This window comes from Lithobates pipiens, unplaced genomic scaffold (genome assembly GCF_037356315.1).
Source record: "Lithobates pipiens isolate NorthernLeopardFrog02 unplaced genomic scaffold, aLitPip1_a1.2 Scaffold_23, whole genome shotgun sequence".
Classification (NCBI taxonomy): Eukaryota; Metazoa; Chordata; class Amphibia; order Anura; family Ranidae; genus Lithobates; species Lithobates pipiens.
The window spans coordinates 131,481,761-131,499,642 of NW_027507785.1; the positions used below are offsets into that span (position 1 = coordinate 131,481,761).

Consider the following 17,882-nt stretch of genomic DNA (forward strand, 5'->3'; position numbering starts at 1 on the left):
GCTATGCAGTAGATACACATGCTGGACCTGATTTATCACAGAGTTTTAAAATAAAACTATTATTTTTGCTTTTAGATATTATTATTATTATTATTATACAGGATTTATATAGCGCCAACAGTTTACTCAGCGCTTTACAATATAAAAGGTAGCCAATGCAGTTATAATACATTAAAATAAAAGAGGGTCCTGCTCAGAAGACCTTACAAATCTAATAGGGTGGGGCAGGTGGTACAAAAGGTGGTAACTGTGGAGAATGAGCTGATGGAAGTGGTAAAAGATTAGTTGGAGGCGTGATAGGCTTCAACTAGATTCTTGGTAATATTTTTGTAATGGGAGGTTTGATTTTGTGCTATGAACAGCAAAAGCAGTTCTTTATTCAGATACATTCATAAATAAAGCAATTTTTGGCTGAATAGATTAAACAGATAAAACATATTAACCTTGTGACTCCTTGTTCCATGATAGGACAATGCAGTACAAGAGGACCACACTCAAGCATTTGTAGGAGAAACTAAAAAGTCCCACCACTTCACTCTACTGCTGTGCAGAAAATACAAGCATTGTCATAAAGCTGTCAAAAAGCAAACTTATTTTAGCATTCCATCAATTAAATATATGTATTTCTATCTGTGTGGCTACTGTCCCCAGTAGCACACAATTCTCCAACCACTTATGCACCGTACACACGATCGTAAATTCAGCCAGCAAAAGACAGATGAGAGCTTTTGGTTAGAAAATGCGATCGTGTGTATGCTGGCCGAATTTCATCTAGCAAATAATGAGAGCATGTTCTCAAATTTTCGGTCGGAGAAAGTTCCTATCAAAAAATCCATTTGTGTGTATGCAATTCCAACGCGCAAAAACTCACGCATGCTCAGATTCAACTACGAGATGGAAGCTATCGGCTACTGGCTATTGAACTTATTTTTTCTAGTCCTGTCGTATGTGTTGTACGTCACCGCGTTCTTAACGGTTGGGATTTGGTGTGACCGTGTGTATGCAAGACAACATGAGCGAAATCTCTTCGGAATTCCGTCGGGAAAACCATCAGAGCTTTTTCCAACCAAAATTCCAATCGTGTGTACGTGACATAAGTTGCAGTCCCTGATGTGAACATTCTCCGTCCATATTCCTTTAGTACCCGGCATCCTGCCAGAGGCTTGACCATCAGTTTTAATAGACTGATCTAGACTAGTCTTAGCTGGCTTTCAATAAAATTGTACGAAAGGAGTGTTTGTGAGTGTGAATGAGTGTGTGCACTCCCTTCTACTTTCTCCCTATTTGTTGCTAAAATAGCTGTTGACCTTTTGTAAATTCCTTTTAGATGGTGTCCATCTTCTTTATTATCCTGTAAATTTACCTTGAAATAAACTAGCTTGTACTTCTTACCCAGGATTCCAGGACATGATCTATGTGTCCACTGCACTAAGCAGCATGCTGGCATCACGTGACACTGTGGATTTCATGGAAGATGGCCTAAGAATGTAAGTCATCCAACAGCTTTATAATATCCTGCAGAATCGATGGTTTAATGTAAAAAAAAAAAAGTTATGAACAACATATGGTTACTATTTGCTTGCCTTGAAAAATGTGTCAAGAATAAATGAATGGTATGATAAGCTCTTTTTTTTATAAGTTTTTTTTTTTTCCCCTTCAGTTTTCATACCTACTGTCCATCATCCCCCTGAGTATAAACTATATGAATTTCTCTCAGCTTATAAAATAAGCTATGGCATTTTTCTAAGGGACATTAAGATCTTTTACAGAAAATAGTATCTATTGGTTATATTTCCTGAGTTTGTTTAATGAATTAGGAATCACTTTACACTGTTCATAAAAACATGTTAACTGATCAGCCATAACCTTATGACTACCCACCTAATAATGTACTAAGTAGGTCCTGCATTTGTTGCCAAAACAGCCATGACCTCTGAAGGTAAATATGGCACTAAGCCGTCAGTAGCTAATCCTTTAAGTCCTGTAAGTTGTTTGAGGCCTCCATGGATCAAACTTGTTTTTCCAGCATTTACCACAGATGCTTGATTGGATTGAGATCTGCAGAATCTGGAGGCCAAGTCAACACCTTTAACTCGTTGTGTTCCTCAAACCATTCTTGAATTATTTTTTCAATGTGGTAAGGTGCATTATCTTGTTGAAAGAGGCCACTGCTATTGGGGAATACTGTTTCCATGAAGGGTGTACTTTTTACCAACAATGTTTAGGTAGGTGGTCAATGTTAAGGTAGCATCTGCTTAAATGGCAGGACCAAGGTTTTCCAGCAGAACACTGCCCAAAGCATCACACTGTCTCTGCCGCCTTGCTTTATTCCCACGCTGCATCCCGGCCATCCATATGATGTGAACGAAAATGTGATTCATCAGACCAGGCCACCTTCCATTGCTCCGTGATCTAGTTCCCAATGGTAGGTGCTTTTGGCTGTGGACACGGGTCAGCTTGGGTACCCTGGCTGGTCTACGTCTGTGCAGCCCCATATGCAACAAACAGCGATACCTATTTTTTTTTTTCCAGTTTCCAACACATCAACCTCATAGAAAACATGTTTACCTGCTGCATATTATACTCCACTGACTTTCAGATACCATTGTAACAACATAATAAGTGTATACATATGGTCATAAAGTTATGGCTGATTGGTGTATTTTACTGAGGAAGGTAATGGCATAGTATGAATGAGAGACTCCACGCTTGGATAGAAGAAGAGCATTATGCACTATTGACTAAAGGAAGCAGAAAACTATATGCAAGTGAGTATGTGTGGCTTGAATTTAAAGTAATTGTAAAGGTTACATTTTTTTAAATAATAACAAACAGTCTAGTTACCTGCTTTGTGCAATGGTTTGCACAAATCTCCTCTTCTGGGGTCCCCCCACTGGTTATCTTAGCGCCTCCTCTTTTCTGAGTGGCTTGTTATGGGGGCACTCATGTATGCTCGATCGGGCTGTGTGCGTCTACACACACACGCACACACACACACACACACTGTGGCTCGACCCCATTCCCTGCTCCCTCTATACAGGATTTGACTGACAGTAACAGGAGCCAAGTGCACACGCTACTGCAAAGTCCCCTATGAGAAGAGAGAAATGGGAGAAGAGCTGCTGCAGACTTGCACAGCACTGAATCAAGATCAGGTTCAGTTAAGTATATAAGGGGGAGCTGGGGGGAGAAACATTTGAAAAGTTTTTTTAATTAAAGCGGGAGTCCGCCGTTTTTTTTTTTAAAAGCCAGCAGCTACAAATACTGCAGCTGCTGACTTTTAATATAATGACACTTACCCGCCCAGTGCACCCGCGATGTCGGCACCCGAAGCCGATCTCTCGATCGTCTCTCGGGTCCTACCGCCGCCATCTTGGGTATGGGAATCAGGAAGTGGAGCCTTGCGGCTTCATTTCCCGGTAGTCTACTGCGCATGCGCGAGTCGTGCTGCGCAATAAGGATGGTCCCCGCTGTCTCTGGGATCCGTGTGTTTCCCAGCAGACAGCGGGGGACCTTCGGAAAGGGGCGTAGATTCTGCGGAAAGGGGCGTACCTTCTGCAGATATCTATGCCGGAAGTGGTTGCAGATACCTGTACTGTACAGGTATCTGCACCCCCCCTCCCCCCTGAAAGGTGCCAATTATGGCACCGGAGGGGGGGAGGGTTCCAATGAGCGGAAGCTCCACTTTAGGGTGGACCTCCGCTTTAATACAGGGAATGCATTAAGGCAAAAAAAAAAACTTTTTGCCTCTATAATTACTTCAATAGGACCGCTCAGTATGTAGAGTTTCTTGTATTATACTATGCTATACTCATTGTAAATGGCCAGTTGTATGGCAGAGCTATTAACTTGACTCTTCTTATCTGCAGACATGACAGGCTCCTGGGCTTGGATGGAGGTGGCATCCGGGGACTAGTTCTTATTCAGCTGCTTATTGCCATAGAGAAGACTGCGGGGCGACCCATCCGGGAGCTCTTTGACTGGGTTTCTGGTACTAGCACAGGAGGTATCTTGGCACTGGCCATAGTGCATGGTAAGTTATAGTATAACTCCAGCTGAACATGGAAGCACACATTCTAGAGCACTGGGCTGACTTTTCATTGGGCTGCAACCTATATGCTAAAGATGGTTTGCACCTGAATGGAAGGGGATCTGCTGTACTGGGGGAGAAGTTTATGAGAAGGCTGGAGGAGTATTTAAAGTAGGATTAAGGGGGGAGGGGGAACTAGAATTCCATCGGGCAGGTCAGTTAACGGTCAGACATTAATGGAGGGTGGAATTGGGGATAGATGGAGGGAGGGTTATGGCAGGTGACAAGAAAGTTCCCATGTTGCAAACAGCCATTGGAAATTATAGTGCCATTTGTACTATTAAACAAGATATGAAAAACACCAGAGCAAAATGTAATAATGCATTAAAGTGTTTGTTTACCAATACCAGAAGTCTACTAAAGCAAAATAGGTGAGTTGGCAGCTCTGGTGCACGAGGAGAGCTATGATGTAATCCATATTTCTGAAACTTGGCTTCATTCTTTACATGACTGGGCTATTAATATTCCTGGCTATGCACTCTTTCGGAGAGACAGGGTAAAAAGGAAAGGTGGCGGGGTCTGTCTCTATGTGAGAAGTGATCTCAAAGTGAGTGTGAAAGAGGACCTGAGAAAAATTGAATATGACCTCTAATGATAAGAAGAAGAAAAAAATAAATAATATATAGAAATTTGTACCTTCATCCAGAAATCAAATAATATAGAGATTGGTAGCCTGGTCCCCAACCAGGTTACCAGAAAATGGGGGCAGTTTGGACTATTACGGTACAATAAAAACAATATAATGAATAACGTAACAAAATTATAATTATAAAAGATACAGATGATTTTATTGATGCCAAAAAACAAATTATCATTTACATGTTAAAAGCAATACACGTTTATCATCAGTGAGTAGTCACAATAAAACTGTTGATCACAGATATCAGTTTCCTCTACTAGTTTCGCTGACTTTTGCCGCTTCATCGGGAGGTTTATCTGTGATTAGATCAAAAGAACAATAAGGTAATCAAAACATTGAATACATAATAAAATGTACAGCATCATAATTAGGAGGATCTTTAGAAAAGGTAAAAACTGCTTACCCATACTCCAGCAGGCCTCAAGCTCATAGTGCTACCACCTGATAAATAGTCCCCCACGGCAACTCGGGGAAGCCACATAGTGTGGTGACTGGGATCTAGATAAATAAATTGAACTAAAATAGAATAAAATAAAAGAAGTCAGTATACTATCAGCTTATCGGGGTAAAACAAGTGGAGTGAATGGATGTGAATGCGGAAAACGCATAGGTGAGACTAGTGGGAAAAAGGGAAAAGTTGCGTTTGTGTAGTGAGAATGTATGAAAGAACAGAAAGAACAAATGAAAAGTGATGGTAAAAAAGTGAAGATTAGTGAAATTAAAATGAGGAAACGGTAAGGGTGATGAAACAAAATAAAGAAGAAATAAAGTGGTCACTCTGTGATAAAGGGGTGGGGTTAGAAGGGAAGCATAGAGATGGGGGAAAAAGGGGAACATGGGGCAAGAAACGGGGAAGATAGGGAAAAAGGAGGTGAGGGAAGGAAAGGGGAGAAGGGAGGAAATGAGGACAGTGGGGACGAGAGTGAAAAACAAAATTGAGCAAAAAGGAATGAGTGAAATAAGTGTGGAATAAAGTGAAATTAAGTGAGTAAGGAGAAACAGGGTATACCTGAAATTGTGGTTAATGAAGATAAAAGGATCCCGGGAGGGGCAAACCCACTAGGGGAAATGGTGCCATCACTTTTTTTTTTTTACCATCACTTTTTTTTTTTTACCATCACTTTTCATTTGTTCTTTCTGTTCTTTCACACATTCTCACTACACAAACGCAACTTTTCCCTTTTTCCCACTAGTCTCACCAAAGGAACATCTTGGTAGCAGTGACCATAACATGATTTAATTTGATGTTAGCTGTAAGCAAAAAACACATACGGGAAAGATAAAAACACAAATTCAAGAGAGCAAATTTTCCAAGGATGAGGGCTGCTCTCCAAAACTTAGACTGGGAGGGAATATTGGCATCAATGGACACAGAACAGAAATGGTAATTCTTCAAAGTGACTGTGAACTCACTGCAAAGTATATTCACATGGGCAATAAGTTTAAAAGGCTAAAAATAAAACCTATGTGGCTCACCGTCAAAGTTAAAAAAGATTATAAACAATAAGAAAAGAGCTTATAAAAAATATAAAAATGAAGGAACACTAGTGTCGTTTAAATGTTACAAATAAAATAACAGAATATGTAAAAGGGAAATCAAGAATGCAAAAACTCAAAATGAATGACAGATTGCAAAAGATAGTAGGACAAACCACAAAAAATTCTTCAAATATATTAGTAGTAAAAAGGTCAGGTCTGAGCATGTAGGCCCTTTACAAAATAATCTTGAGTGGGTGACTGGGGACAAAGAGAAGGCAAATTTGTTAAATACTTTTTTCAGCTCTGTGTATACAAAGGCGCATGGGGGAGCTCCATATGTCCATAATGTGGGTGGTAGTGACACAGCCCCAAATGAACCACAATGGCTCAAAAGGGATATGGTCCAGAAATATTAAGACAGAATAAAGGTGGATAAAGCATCTGGACCAGATGGCATCCACCCACGGATCCTAAAAGAATTGAGCTCTGTAATTTCAAAGCCATTGTATCTAATTTTCCCCAGTCATCTTCCAGGACAGCCCTTGAGAGATGGAGTCCCTCCCATCACCACAGGAAACACATTGCCACGGTTCAAAAGGCGGTCCTTCAGGTCCCTGGCCAGTCATTTGTGTTTCCTCCATCGGAGGAACATGTTGCCAGGAACCAGGAGAGCGCTTCATCTCTCAGGGGCTGCCTGAAGGGAGTGGAGACTGCATAGGGGGATTGGTCCTATCCATCGGCTCCAATGAAGTTCCTACCTTATGCTATTCAGGGCTTGGGTACCGTCCAGCATGCTAAGGAGCAGACCCATTACCCCCTCCTTCCAGTGCCGAGGTGTGCAAGTGGCAGGGTGAGGCAGGTTCCCCCAGGAGCGTTTTGGGTGGATTCGTCCATCCCAGCTCCTTGCTGCAGTCGCGGTGGGGGCTGGAGATGCCGTTTGCGTAATTTCCGGCTGAACCGCCGTCATCACTGTGTGCCGAGACTTCCCGGTTCTGGGTCTCCAGAGGCGCAAGGAGGAAGGGGAAAGCCCAGGCTGGGCCTACAATTTTCGACCAGCGTCCAGCAATACCGGACTAGTGGTGGGATCCGAAACAAGAGGGGGAGGACCATGGAGGCTAATCCCCAGGATACTCCGGCAGATACAGGCACCAGCCAAACCCAGGTAGGCTGCTGGGCAAGCCCTGTACTGTGGTTTTTCACGTGGTCAGTTGTAAGGCTGGGACTTGTAGTACCCCATGTTGGGGGATACCTCACTGTCCCAGGTATATGCAGTCTGATGGTTGGTTAGGAGGTTTTTGATGCTGTGATCATCTATTTTCTATTTACAGGCTAAGGAGGCTGCAAGATAAGACAAGTTGGGCCGCAAAAAGTGCCCTAATTGTGGAAACAAGTTATCCTCAGGCTCTAACAAAGCTTTATGTAGACAGTGTATTACAGGCTTACTTAAAACAGAGGCAGACTCTCCCTTGGCTAAATTCCTTAGCTTCTTTAACCACTTGCCTACAGGGCACTTTCACCCCCTTCCTGCCCAAGCCATTTTGTCAGCTTTCAGCAATGCCACACTTTGAATGACAATTGCACGGTCATGCTACACTGTACCCCAACACATTTTTTTTATCATTTTCTTCAGTCAAATAGCTCTTAAAAACCTTCCCTATGCTTTTCAAAGCAACTACTGAGTCCGTAAAATTTACAGTTAAGACTGTGGTGCTTTCCATCTCAGCCAGAAGGTCAGTCTGGATGAAAACTGTGGGGGGGGGGGGGGGGGTGAGACACGCCATCCAAAACACCCATGTGCAGTGTCCCTTTTACAGGAGACTTAGTCTTTGACCCTGAATTAGATACCCTCCAAAAAGAAAAACTTTCAAAGACGTTTTTTTGTCCTCCAAAGAATCCCCAAAAGCAGAGAAGGACTTCAAACCCAAAAAGCACTGGACAGGGCAAAAAGGGAAAGGAAAAGCGGGCATACTTTTTAACCGCCCCAGTCAGAACCCTAAACCCCAGTAACATCAGGGTCCCTGTGGGAGGAAGATTAAAGAATTTTCTCCTGCAGTGGGAAAAGATAACCTCAAACGAGTTTGTCTTAAATATAATAAGAAGAGGTTATGCACTGGAATTTCACAGCAATCCACTCTGAAAGTTTTTTGTGACAAAGCTTCCAAGACACTCGGAAAAGGCCAGGGCCCTACCATTACTAATAGGGGAGATGGGGGATCAATAATTATTGACACCAGTCCCTATTCAGGAACAGGGGGATGGTTTTTACTTGCACATCTTTGTGGTGAAAAAGCCATCAGGGAAGTTCAGACTAATCATGAACATCCGATGCAAAAGATTTCGGAATGGAGTCCATTTACTCAATATGGACTCTTCTCCAAAAAGAGGTGTTTATGACTACCCTGGATTTAAGGGATGCCTATCTACATATCCCAATAAGGAAGGAATGCCAGAAACTTATTCGGATGGAGATTTAAATAGACACCAAGATTTATCACTTTCAGTGCAGAGCACTTCCCTTTCGGACTGTCGTCCTCCCCAAGAATTTTTACCAGGGTTCTCGGGGAGGCACTAGTTCTGTTAAAACACATGAAAAATTGAGTAAGCTGCGCTAAATCATAAACCCTCATAAAATTCAATGAAGTAAAAAACATTAGACAAAATTTCAATAATAATGTGCAAAATTAGGCCTATTACCCCCAGTCCGAATAAGGGTTATAGGATAATTGATCACAGTGAACAACGAAAAAAGAAGAAAAACAAAAAAATATAAAACAAAATAGTGAACAGCCAATGTGTAATTATATAAACATTTAAATTCCAACAGAGTCCAATATAGATGAAATCGTCAAATCTTCTACTGTGTAGCAAGTGCTTGATCCACCACCATACAGCCAAAATTACTCCTTACCAGAATTTCATGACCCCCCACTACAGAGGGTCACCAACAGCATGTAACAACATAAGATATCTCCCACTTCAAAAGGGTCTCAGCTGTTCTCCTCCCTCCACCGATATCATGACCAGTTTGTCAAACAAGTATCTTTAGTTATCTCCCATATATTAGGTCATATGTGCCAATTCCATGCAAAAGAAATGAAGCTCCAATAGTGTAAAACCTTTTAATATAACTCAAATATAAAAACAAAAATGCACTTACAAAGCACAAAGGAAAGATCAGCCTTAAGTCCGATGCGCCGGCCGGACGCAAACGGACAAACTCGTCATTCCTGGGTACACTTCCTTCGTAAGGGGTGATGTCAGCGCATCGCTCAGCCCTACGCATTTCGCAAAAAATTGTGTCATCCAGGGGCACGAGCGGCACGCTGTGTCACCTCTATTTATACTGCCACATCCTCACCAAGCCTCGCTCCAGGCCTCGACATTTCCCGCTCAAACCAAGCCTCATTTTCGATAGCCAATCAGTTGATCAGATTCCCAAAGAGGCCACCCCTCCCATAGTACTCAATTTGGCCAATCACTATATTAGATCAACCATAGCTTCCCCTTTAACCAAGCCTCATTCGTGTCAATAGGTGGGATATCCAATCCCACGGCTTGATGGCCATCCTAAGGGTTTCACCTTCCCATATATGACATCCAATCAGAAGCTAGATTTTTCCCCACCCCTTACCAGTGTGATGATGACTTCTGCTTAACCAAGCCTCATTTTAACTTGTAAACCATGCCAACATGACATCCAATCAGAAGCTAGATTTTTCCCCCACCCCTTACCAGTGTGATGATGACTTCTGCTTAACCAAGCCTCATTTTGACTTGTAAACAAAGCTAACATGACATCCATTCAAATAATCCTGATATATGCCCATCTTACTGTGCCTCGTCCTACATGGACAGGCAGACATGATGAGTACTGGTAAACACAGTGGTGTAGTGGTTAGCACTCTCACCAAGCAGCAAGAAGGGCCGCCGGTTCAAATCCCAACCACGACACCACCATTGGTCTCGATGTCTCTATCCTAAACTGTCATCAAAAAGAGATTAAGGGGGATCTCAACCATTGGCTCCCAAAGATTAATATAATTAATAAAAATTGCTTAAAATTAAACTAATAAAAATAAGATAAAATGTATAAAAATAACAACGCATAAGTAATGTTGGAACAAACAACCCCTTCGGGAAGGAAAGCCAAAACCCTCTCTCTCATGGGTTACATTACATAACCTTACTTATCCCTAAATCCATATAGAACATGGCTCCCCCATGGGTCATTCTATTTCATCCCCGCCTGGAGGACTAGGGGTACCCATCTATCACAACTGACCTAGGCCACCAACCTCAAAATATATGTAAACAGGTCATACGGGGGCATACCATTAAACTTTCTTACTCATAATGAATCCCCACGAGTCAAATGACCCATCACATATCCCCCGATGCCTGCGGCCCAGAGCATAAGCTAACGGGGGGGCTCACAATCTACTATAACCAGCATAAGTAATGATTAGAAAATAGTTCAATGGTTGGTAGTATCTAATGTCCCAAAGGGGACATACTCATAAATGACTATGAATATAAATTCAAATACCATCTGATGTGACACGCACTATACCCACATTCAGGCACTGTTGATAGACACATTCCACATACCCACATATTCAGGCATTGTTGATAAATGCGTTCACATCCGTATCAACATTGAGGCCAAAAGGGGTATACGTTTTCAATCTATGTATCCATGCCATTTCCTGTTTCGAAATCTCCCTCACCAGAGATCCACCCCTCCAATAGGGTTGCTATTTATCAATCCCCATATATAGAGTGTTGGAGGGGTCCCTGTTATGCACCTGATCGAAATGGCGGGAGACTGGATGTTTGTCAAAGCCTCTCCTAATGTTCCCTATATGTTCGTTAAGTCTTGTTTTCAGTGCCCTTTTGGTCCTCCCAACATACTGGAGGCCGCAAGGGCACTGTATGAGGTATACCACCCCCTCCGATGAACATGTGATGAAGGGTTCTACATTGAAGGACTTCAATGTACTTGTAGAAGTGAACCTACAGATTTTTCTATCTCTACATCTATTCAAAGTACAAACCTGACAATTCTTACATCTATAATATCCCTTGAGGTTCTGAAAGAAACAATGATTGGTACTCGGAGGATCGTGTACACTCGGTGCAATTCGACTCGCCAGAGAAGATGCTCCTTTAAAAACTACCTGTAGTCTCTCTGGTAAAATGGCACCAAGAACTGAGTCCTTCGTTAGTACATGCCAATGTTTATGTATCAACCGCTTAATGCTACGGTGTTGTACCGAAAAGGTGGTAATAAATGGTATCCTATCCTGCAATTTTGCATTCTCCAGTTGTTTATTAGCTAACAATGTTGTTCTATCTTTCTCGCGGGCTGTTTGGAGTGCTCTTGACGGGGCTGCTCCATCATAACCCTTCTCCAAAACCTATTTGTGAGGAGGGCCGCCTGCTCCTCAAAAGTATCAGTCTCAGTGCAGTTCCGCCTCAGACGTGTGAACTGCCCTTGAGGTACCGCCCTTAACCAAAGTTCATAGTGACAGCTATCCAAAGGTATATATGAATTGCGGTCAGTAGCCTTGAAGAACGTAGAAGTCACAAATCTGTCGTTTTCTATTTTAATTTTCAAATACAAGAAGCTAATCTCCTTCTGACTTCAAAATTAAGTTTAATGCCTCTCTCATTTGCATTGAGAGTGGCCATAAACGCATGTAACTCCATCTCTGATCCATCCCAGAGGAGGAGGACGTCATCGATATATCAAGCCCACAAGGCCACCTCCGGCCTCCTGGGGACATCGATGACGTCCTCCTCCCACTTGACCATGAACAGATTCGCAAGGCTAGGGGCATATTTTGCCCCCATCGCCACCCCCCTATCTTGGCGGTAAAATTGGTGGTCAAACCAGAAATAATTGTGACTGGCCGCATACTCTAAGAGTTCCATGATAAATTCGATCTGCAAAGATTCCAAACCTGATAACCTTTCAAGATCTAACCTGACTGCCTCCAAACCCAGGTGGTGCGGGATTATGGTGTATAGAGAAGTAACATCCGCAGTTACCAACCATAGATCTTTCTTAGGGGTAGTATTAGACAAGGTGTTGATAACCTGTTTGGTATCCTTGATGTAAGATGGTATGGCCTGAACCAAAGGTTGCAAAAAGTGATCTATGTACTTGCCCACCCGGGACGTAACCGAGTCTATACCACTCACTATAGGTCGTCCCGGGGGGCAAGTAACACTGTTATGTATTGTAGGCAAATAATAGATCACCAGTGTGCGAGGAGCACACGGTACCAAAAAAAGTTTTTCTTTTTCATTCAGGATACCCCTCCGAAAGCCCCGATCAACGATTCTTTCGAGGGTCTTTTTGTACTTAGAGACAGGGTCTCTATTCAAAACGGTATAAGTGGCACTATCGTCTACAATACGATGCATTTCTTGTAGATAATCGGCCCGGTCCAATATCACAATCCCCCCCCCCCCTTATCAGCCGGCCTGATCACCAGAGATTTATTGGTGCAGAGGGAATCCAATCTTATCTCAAGATCCCTCTGCATCTTAACCTTCCTGACTTTCATCAGATCTAGGTCACGTAGTACCACATCTCTAAAGACTGATGTTAGCTGGTATCAGGCCCGGGGGATTGAAGAGGGATGCATTAGATGGGTTGGAGTGTTGAAATTCCGACTTACTTCTCTCTCCATTACTGGTAGTGTTACTAAGCGGTTCTGTCGTGCATATGTCAGAGGAGGGTTAGCACCTGGGTTGTTGGATGGCAGGGTCTGGAGTAGAGTATCCATTGCACTTTCCCCTTCATTTTCAAAGGCCAGTTTCCTCTGCCAGGCAAAAACATAACCCATTTGGTAGTCCTCCTTATCCCTACTGTATTTTTTCTTCTTTTTGAGTTTTTGGTCCTTCTCTTCCTTCTCTAAAATTTTCTGTAGATTTTTAGAACATTCTTTGTACTCTTCCCCATTGGCGAAGGGTATCAATTTTTCTTTAATCAATTTTATATCATCTAATTTGGTTAGCTTCTCGTTCTTTTTCCGAACGAGAAACCGCAGCAGGTCAATGCCTGCTTCATTAAAAAATTTAAACCAACTTTCCAACTCTAAGTCACCTTTCGGAGGGCTTACTTCCCACCTCAAACTGGGGACCATTGCTTCCCTGATGTATGTTTCCAGGAAAGCAATGTCCCATTGGGCATGTATTTCCGAGGTGGTGAGGTTCGTGAGCCTGACAAACAAACCACTAACATCAGATTCGGAAGTGATAGGAGCAGTATTGAAAACCTCTGAGGTATTTACAACCCTCTTGGCCCGAAATTAGAAAATGTCCATATTAGCCTGGACACGCTAAATACCAAAGCAGCAATTAGTAAATGTAATAAACGAAAAATTGGAAAAAAGGAAAAAACTGAGCTATGATAAAATTATTATACTAATCGTCCACAATGGAACTTTGATCAGCTGCGGCTTGACTGTATTACATAATTACAGAAAAAAACACATGAAAAATTGAGTAAGCTGCACTAAATCATAAACCCACATAAAATTCAATGAAGTAAAAAACATTAGACAAAATTTCAATAATAATGTGCAAAATTAGGCCTATTACCCCCAGTCCTAAAGAATAAGGGTTATAGGATAATTGATCACAGTGAACAACGAAAAAAGAAGAAAAACAAAAAAATATAAAACAAAATAGTGAACACCCAATGTGTAATTATATAAACATTTAAATTCCAACAGAGTCCAATATAGATGAAATCGTCAAATCTTCTACTGTGTAGCAAGTGCTTGATCCACCACCATACAGCCAAAATTACTCCTTTCCAGAATTTCATGACCCCCCACTACAGAGGGTCACCAACAGCATGTAACAATAGATATCTCCCACTTCAAAAGGGTCTCAGCTGTTCTCCTCCCTCCACCTATATCATGACCAGGTTGTCAAACAAGTATCTGTAGTTATCTCCCATATATTAGGTCATATGTGCCAATTCCATGCAAAAGAAATGAAGCTCCAATAGTGTAAAACCTTTTAATATAACTCAAATATAAAAACAAAAATGCACTTACAAAGCACAAAGGAAAGATCAGCCTTAAGTCCGATGCGCCGGCTGGACGCAAGCGGACAAACTAGTCGTTCCTGGGTACAATTCCTTCGTAAGGGGTGACGTCAGCGCATCACTCAGGCTACGCGTTTCGCAAAAAAGTGCATCATCCAGGGGCACGAGCGGCACACTGTGTCACCTCTATTTATACTGCCACATCCTCACCAAGCCTCGCTCTGGGCCCTCGGCATTTCCCGCTCAAACCAAGCCTCATTTTGGATAGCCAATCGGTTGATCAGATTCCCAAAGAGGCCACCCCTCCCATAGTACTCAATTTGGCCAATCACTATATTAGATCACCCATAGCTTCCCCTTTAACCAAGCCTCATTCGTGTCAATAGGTGGGATATCCAATCCCACGGCTTGATGGCCATCCTAGGGGTTTCACCTTCCCATATACGACATCCAATCAGAAGCTAGATTTTTCCCCACCCCTTACCAGTGTGATGATGAGTTCTGCTTAACCAAGCCTCATTTTGACTTGTAAACAAAGCTAACATGACATCCATTCAAATAATTCTGATATATGCCCATCTTACCGTGCCTCGTCCTACATGGACAGGCAGATATGATGAGTGCTGGTAACCACAGTGGTGTAGTGGTTAGCACTCTCACCCAGCAGCAAGAAGGGCCGCCGGTTCAAATCCCAACCACGACACCATCAAAAAGAGATTAAGGGGGATCTCAACCGTTGGCTCCCAAAGATTAATATAATTAATAAAAATTGCTAAAAATTAAACTAATAAAAATAAGATAAAATGTATAAAAATAACAACGCATAAGTAACATTGGAACAAACACATGAATAGTGTTAGAACAATATAACAACCCCTTCGGGAAGGAAAGCCAAAACCCTCTCTCGTGGGTTAAATTACATAACCTTACTTATCCCTAAATCCATATAGAACATGGCTCCCCCCATGGGTTAGGGACCTCATTCTATTTCATCCCCGCCTGGAGGACTAGGGGTACCCATCTATCACAACTGACCTAGGCCACCAACCTCAATATATATGTAAACAGGTCATAGGGGGGCATACCATTAAACTTTCTTACTCATAATGAATCCCCACGAGTCAAATGACCCATCACATATCCCCCCGATGCCTGCTGCCCAGAGCATAAGCTAACGGGGGGGGGGGGGGGGGCTCACAATCTACTATAACCAACATAAGTAATGATTAGAAAATAGTTCAATGGTTGGTAGTATCTAATGTCCCAAAGGGGACATACTCATAAATGACTATGAATATAAATTCAAATACCATCTGATGTGACACGCGCTATACCCACATTCAGGCACTGTTGATAGACACATTCCACATACCCACATATTCAGGCATTGTTGATAAATGCGTTCACATCCGTATCAACATTGAGGCCAAAAGGGGTATACGTTTTCAATCTATGTATCCATGCCATTTCCTGTTTCGAAATCTCCCTCACCAGAGACCCACCCCTCCAATAGGTTCGGTATTTATCAATCCCCATATATAGAGTGTCGGAGGGGTCTCTGTTATGCACCTGATCGAAATGGCGGGAGACTGGATGTTTGTCAAAGCCTCTCCTAATGTTCCCTATATATTCTAAGCCGCGCTAAATCACATAAACATCAAATTGTGCGAAAATTGGGAAATGAGTAGTGAACAATTAATATCCTCTACACATAAATTAATATACCTTTGTGTCATAAGTAACAAAATACATATATGAGTTATAAATTGAGGCTATGCAGATCACTCATTCTTTGCAGTATAAGATCACATAGCATATGCCTATAATAGTACAAACTCTAAAGAAACTCTACACAAAACACACACCCAGTGTATGAACAATAAGTCCGTGTATATGTATCACAGCAAACTACTTTCAAAAGACTGTGAACAAAAGTCCTCCACAGATAAACCATAAAGGATCATAAAAAATCCATTGCTGGGTCCATTTACAAAGTGCTTGATCCACCACCAAAACACGATTAAATTTGCCGCTTACCAGAAGGGCATGACCCCCCACTACAGAGGGTCACAAAAGGCCTTTGGGTATAAACACGTCTTCCAGCCTAGAGGGGTCCTCAATGTTCTCCTTGCGTCACCACTCCAGATAGGGGTTGTGAAGTAAACACTCCCAGAGGTCCTTCTTATAAATCCAAAGGGACTCAGGGTAGGAACATCAGAACCATAGAAGAAAGATAGAACTCCAAATAGTTCACAACCCCTATCTGGAGTGGTGACGCAAGGAGAACATTGAGGACCCCTCTAGGCTGGAAGAGGTGTTTATACCCAAAGGCCTTTTGTGATCCTCTGTAGTGGGGGGTCATGCCCTTCTGGTAAGCGGCAAATTTAATCGTGTTTTGGTGGTGGATCAAGCACTTTGTAAATGGACCCAGCAATGGATTTTTTATGATCCTTTATGGTTTATCTGTGGAGGACTTTTGTTCACAGTCTTTTGAAAGTAGTTTGCTGTGATACATATACACGGACTTATTGTTCATACACTGGGTGTGTGTTTTGTGTAGAGTTTCTTTAGAGTTTGTACTATTATAGGCATATGCTATGTGATCTTATACTGCAAAGAATGAGTGATCTGCATAGCTTGAATTTATAACTCATATATGTATTTTGTTACTTATGACACAAGGGTATATTAATTTATGTGTAGAGGATATTAATTGTCCACTACTCATTTCCCAATTTTTCACACAATTTGATGTTTATGTGATTTAGCGCGGCTTATTATTTTTCTTTTTGTTTTTCTGTATTTATGTGACACAGTTAAGCTGCAGCAAAATCTTTTGTATTTAAGAGCATTATATATGATCAATTTTTACGTTTTACCTTAGCGCAGTTTTTCCCTCCTTTTTTCTTCCCTATATATTCGTTAAGTCTTGTTTTGAGTGCCCTTTTGGTCCTCCCAACTTACTCAATTTTTCATGTGTTTTTTTCTGTAATTAAGTAATACAGTCAAGCCGCAGCTGATCAAAGTTCCATTGTGGACGATTAGTATAATATTTTTATCATAGCGCAGTTTTTTCCTTTTTTCCAATTTTTCGTTTATTACATTTACTAATTGCTGCTTTGGTATTTAGCGTGTCCAGGCTAATATGGACATTTTCTAATTTTGAGCCAAGAGGGTTGTAAATACCTCCGAGGTTTTCAATACTGCTCCTATTACTTCCGAATCTGATGTTAGTGGTTTGTTTGTCAGGCTCAAGAACCTCACCACCTTGGAAATACATGCCCAATGGGACATTGCTTTCCTGGAAACATACATCAGGGAAGCAATGGTCCCCAGTTTGAGGTGGGAAGTAAGCCCTCCGAAAGGTGACTTAGAGTTGGAAAGTTGGTTTAAATTTTTTAATGAAGCAGGCATTGACCTGCTGCGGTTTCTCGTTCGGAAAAAGAACGAGAAGCTAACCAAATTAGATGATATAAAATTGATTAAAGAAAAATTGATACCCTTCGCCAATGGGGAAGAGTACAAAGAATGTTCTAAAAATCTACAGAAAATTTTAGAGAAGGAAGAGAAGGACCAAAAATTCAAAAAGAAGAAAAAATACAGTAGGG

At 41.8% G+C, this 17,882-nt stretch overlaps 1 protein-coding gene across 8 annotated transcripts in view; it reads left to right on the top strand.

The window, feature by feature from the left end:
* The window catches only part of PLA2G6 (phospholipase A2 group VI), a 252,096-nt gene that overhangs the window by 168,094 nt on the left and 66,120 nt on the right, over positions 1 to 17,882 (top strand). For all 8 annotated transcript variants that reach the window (XM_077452375.1, XM_077452379.1, XM_077452372.1 and 5 more), the window contains 2 exons: positions 1,397 to 1,487; positions 3,870 to 4,033. In XM_077452375.1, coding sequence (XP_077308501.1) covers positions 1,397 to 1,487; positions 3,870 to 4,033 — 255 coding nt within the window. The remainder of the gene's footprint in view (positions 1 to 1,396; positions 1,488 to 3,869; positions 4,034 to 17,882) is intronic.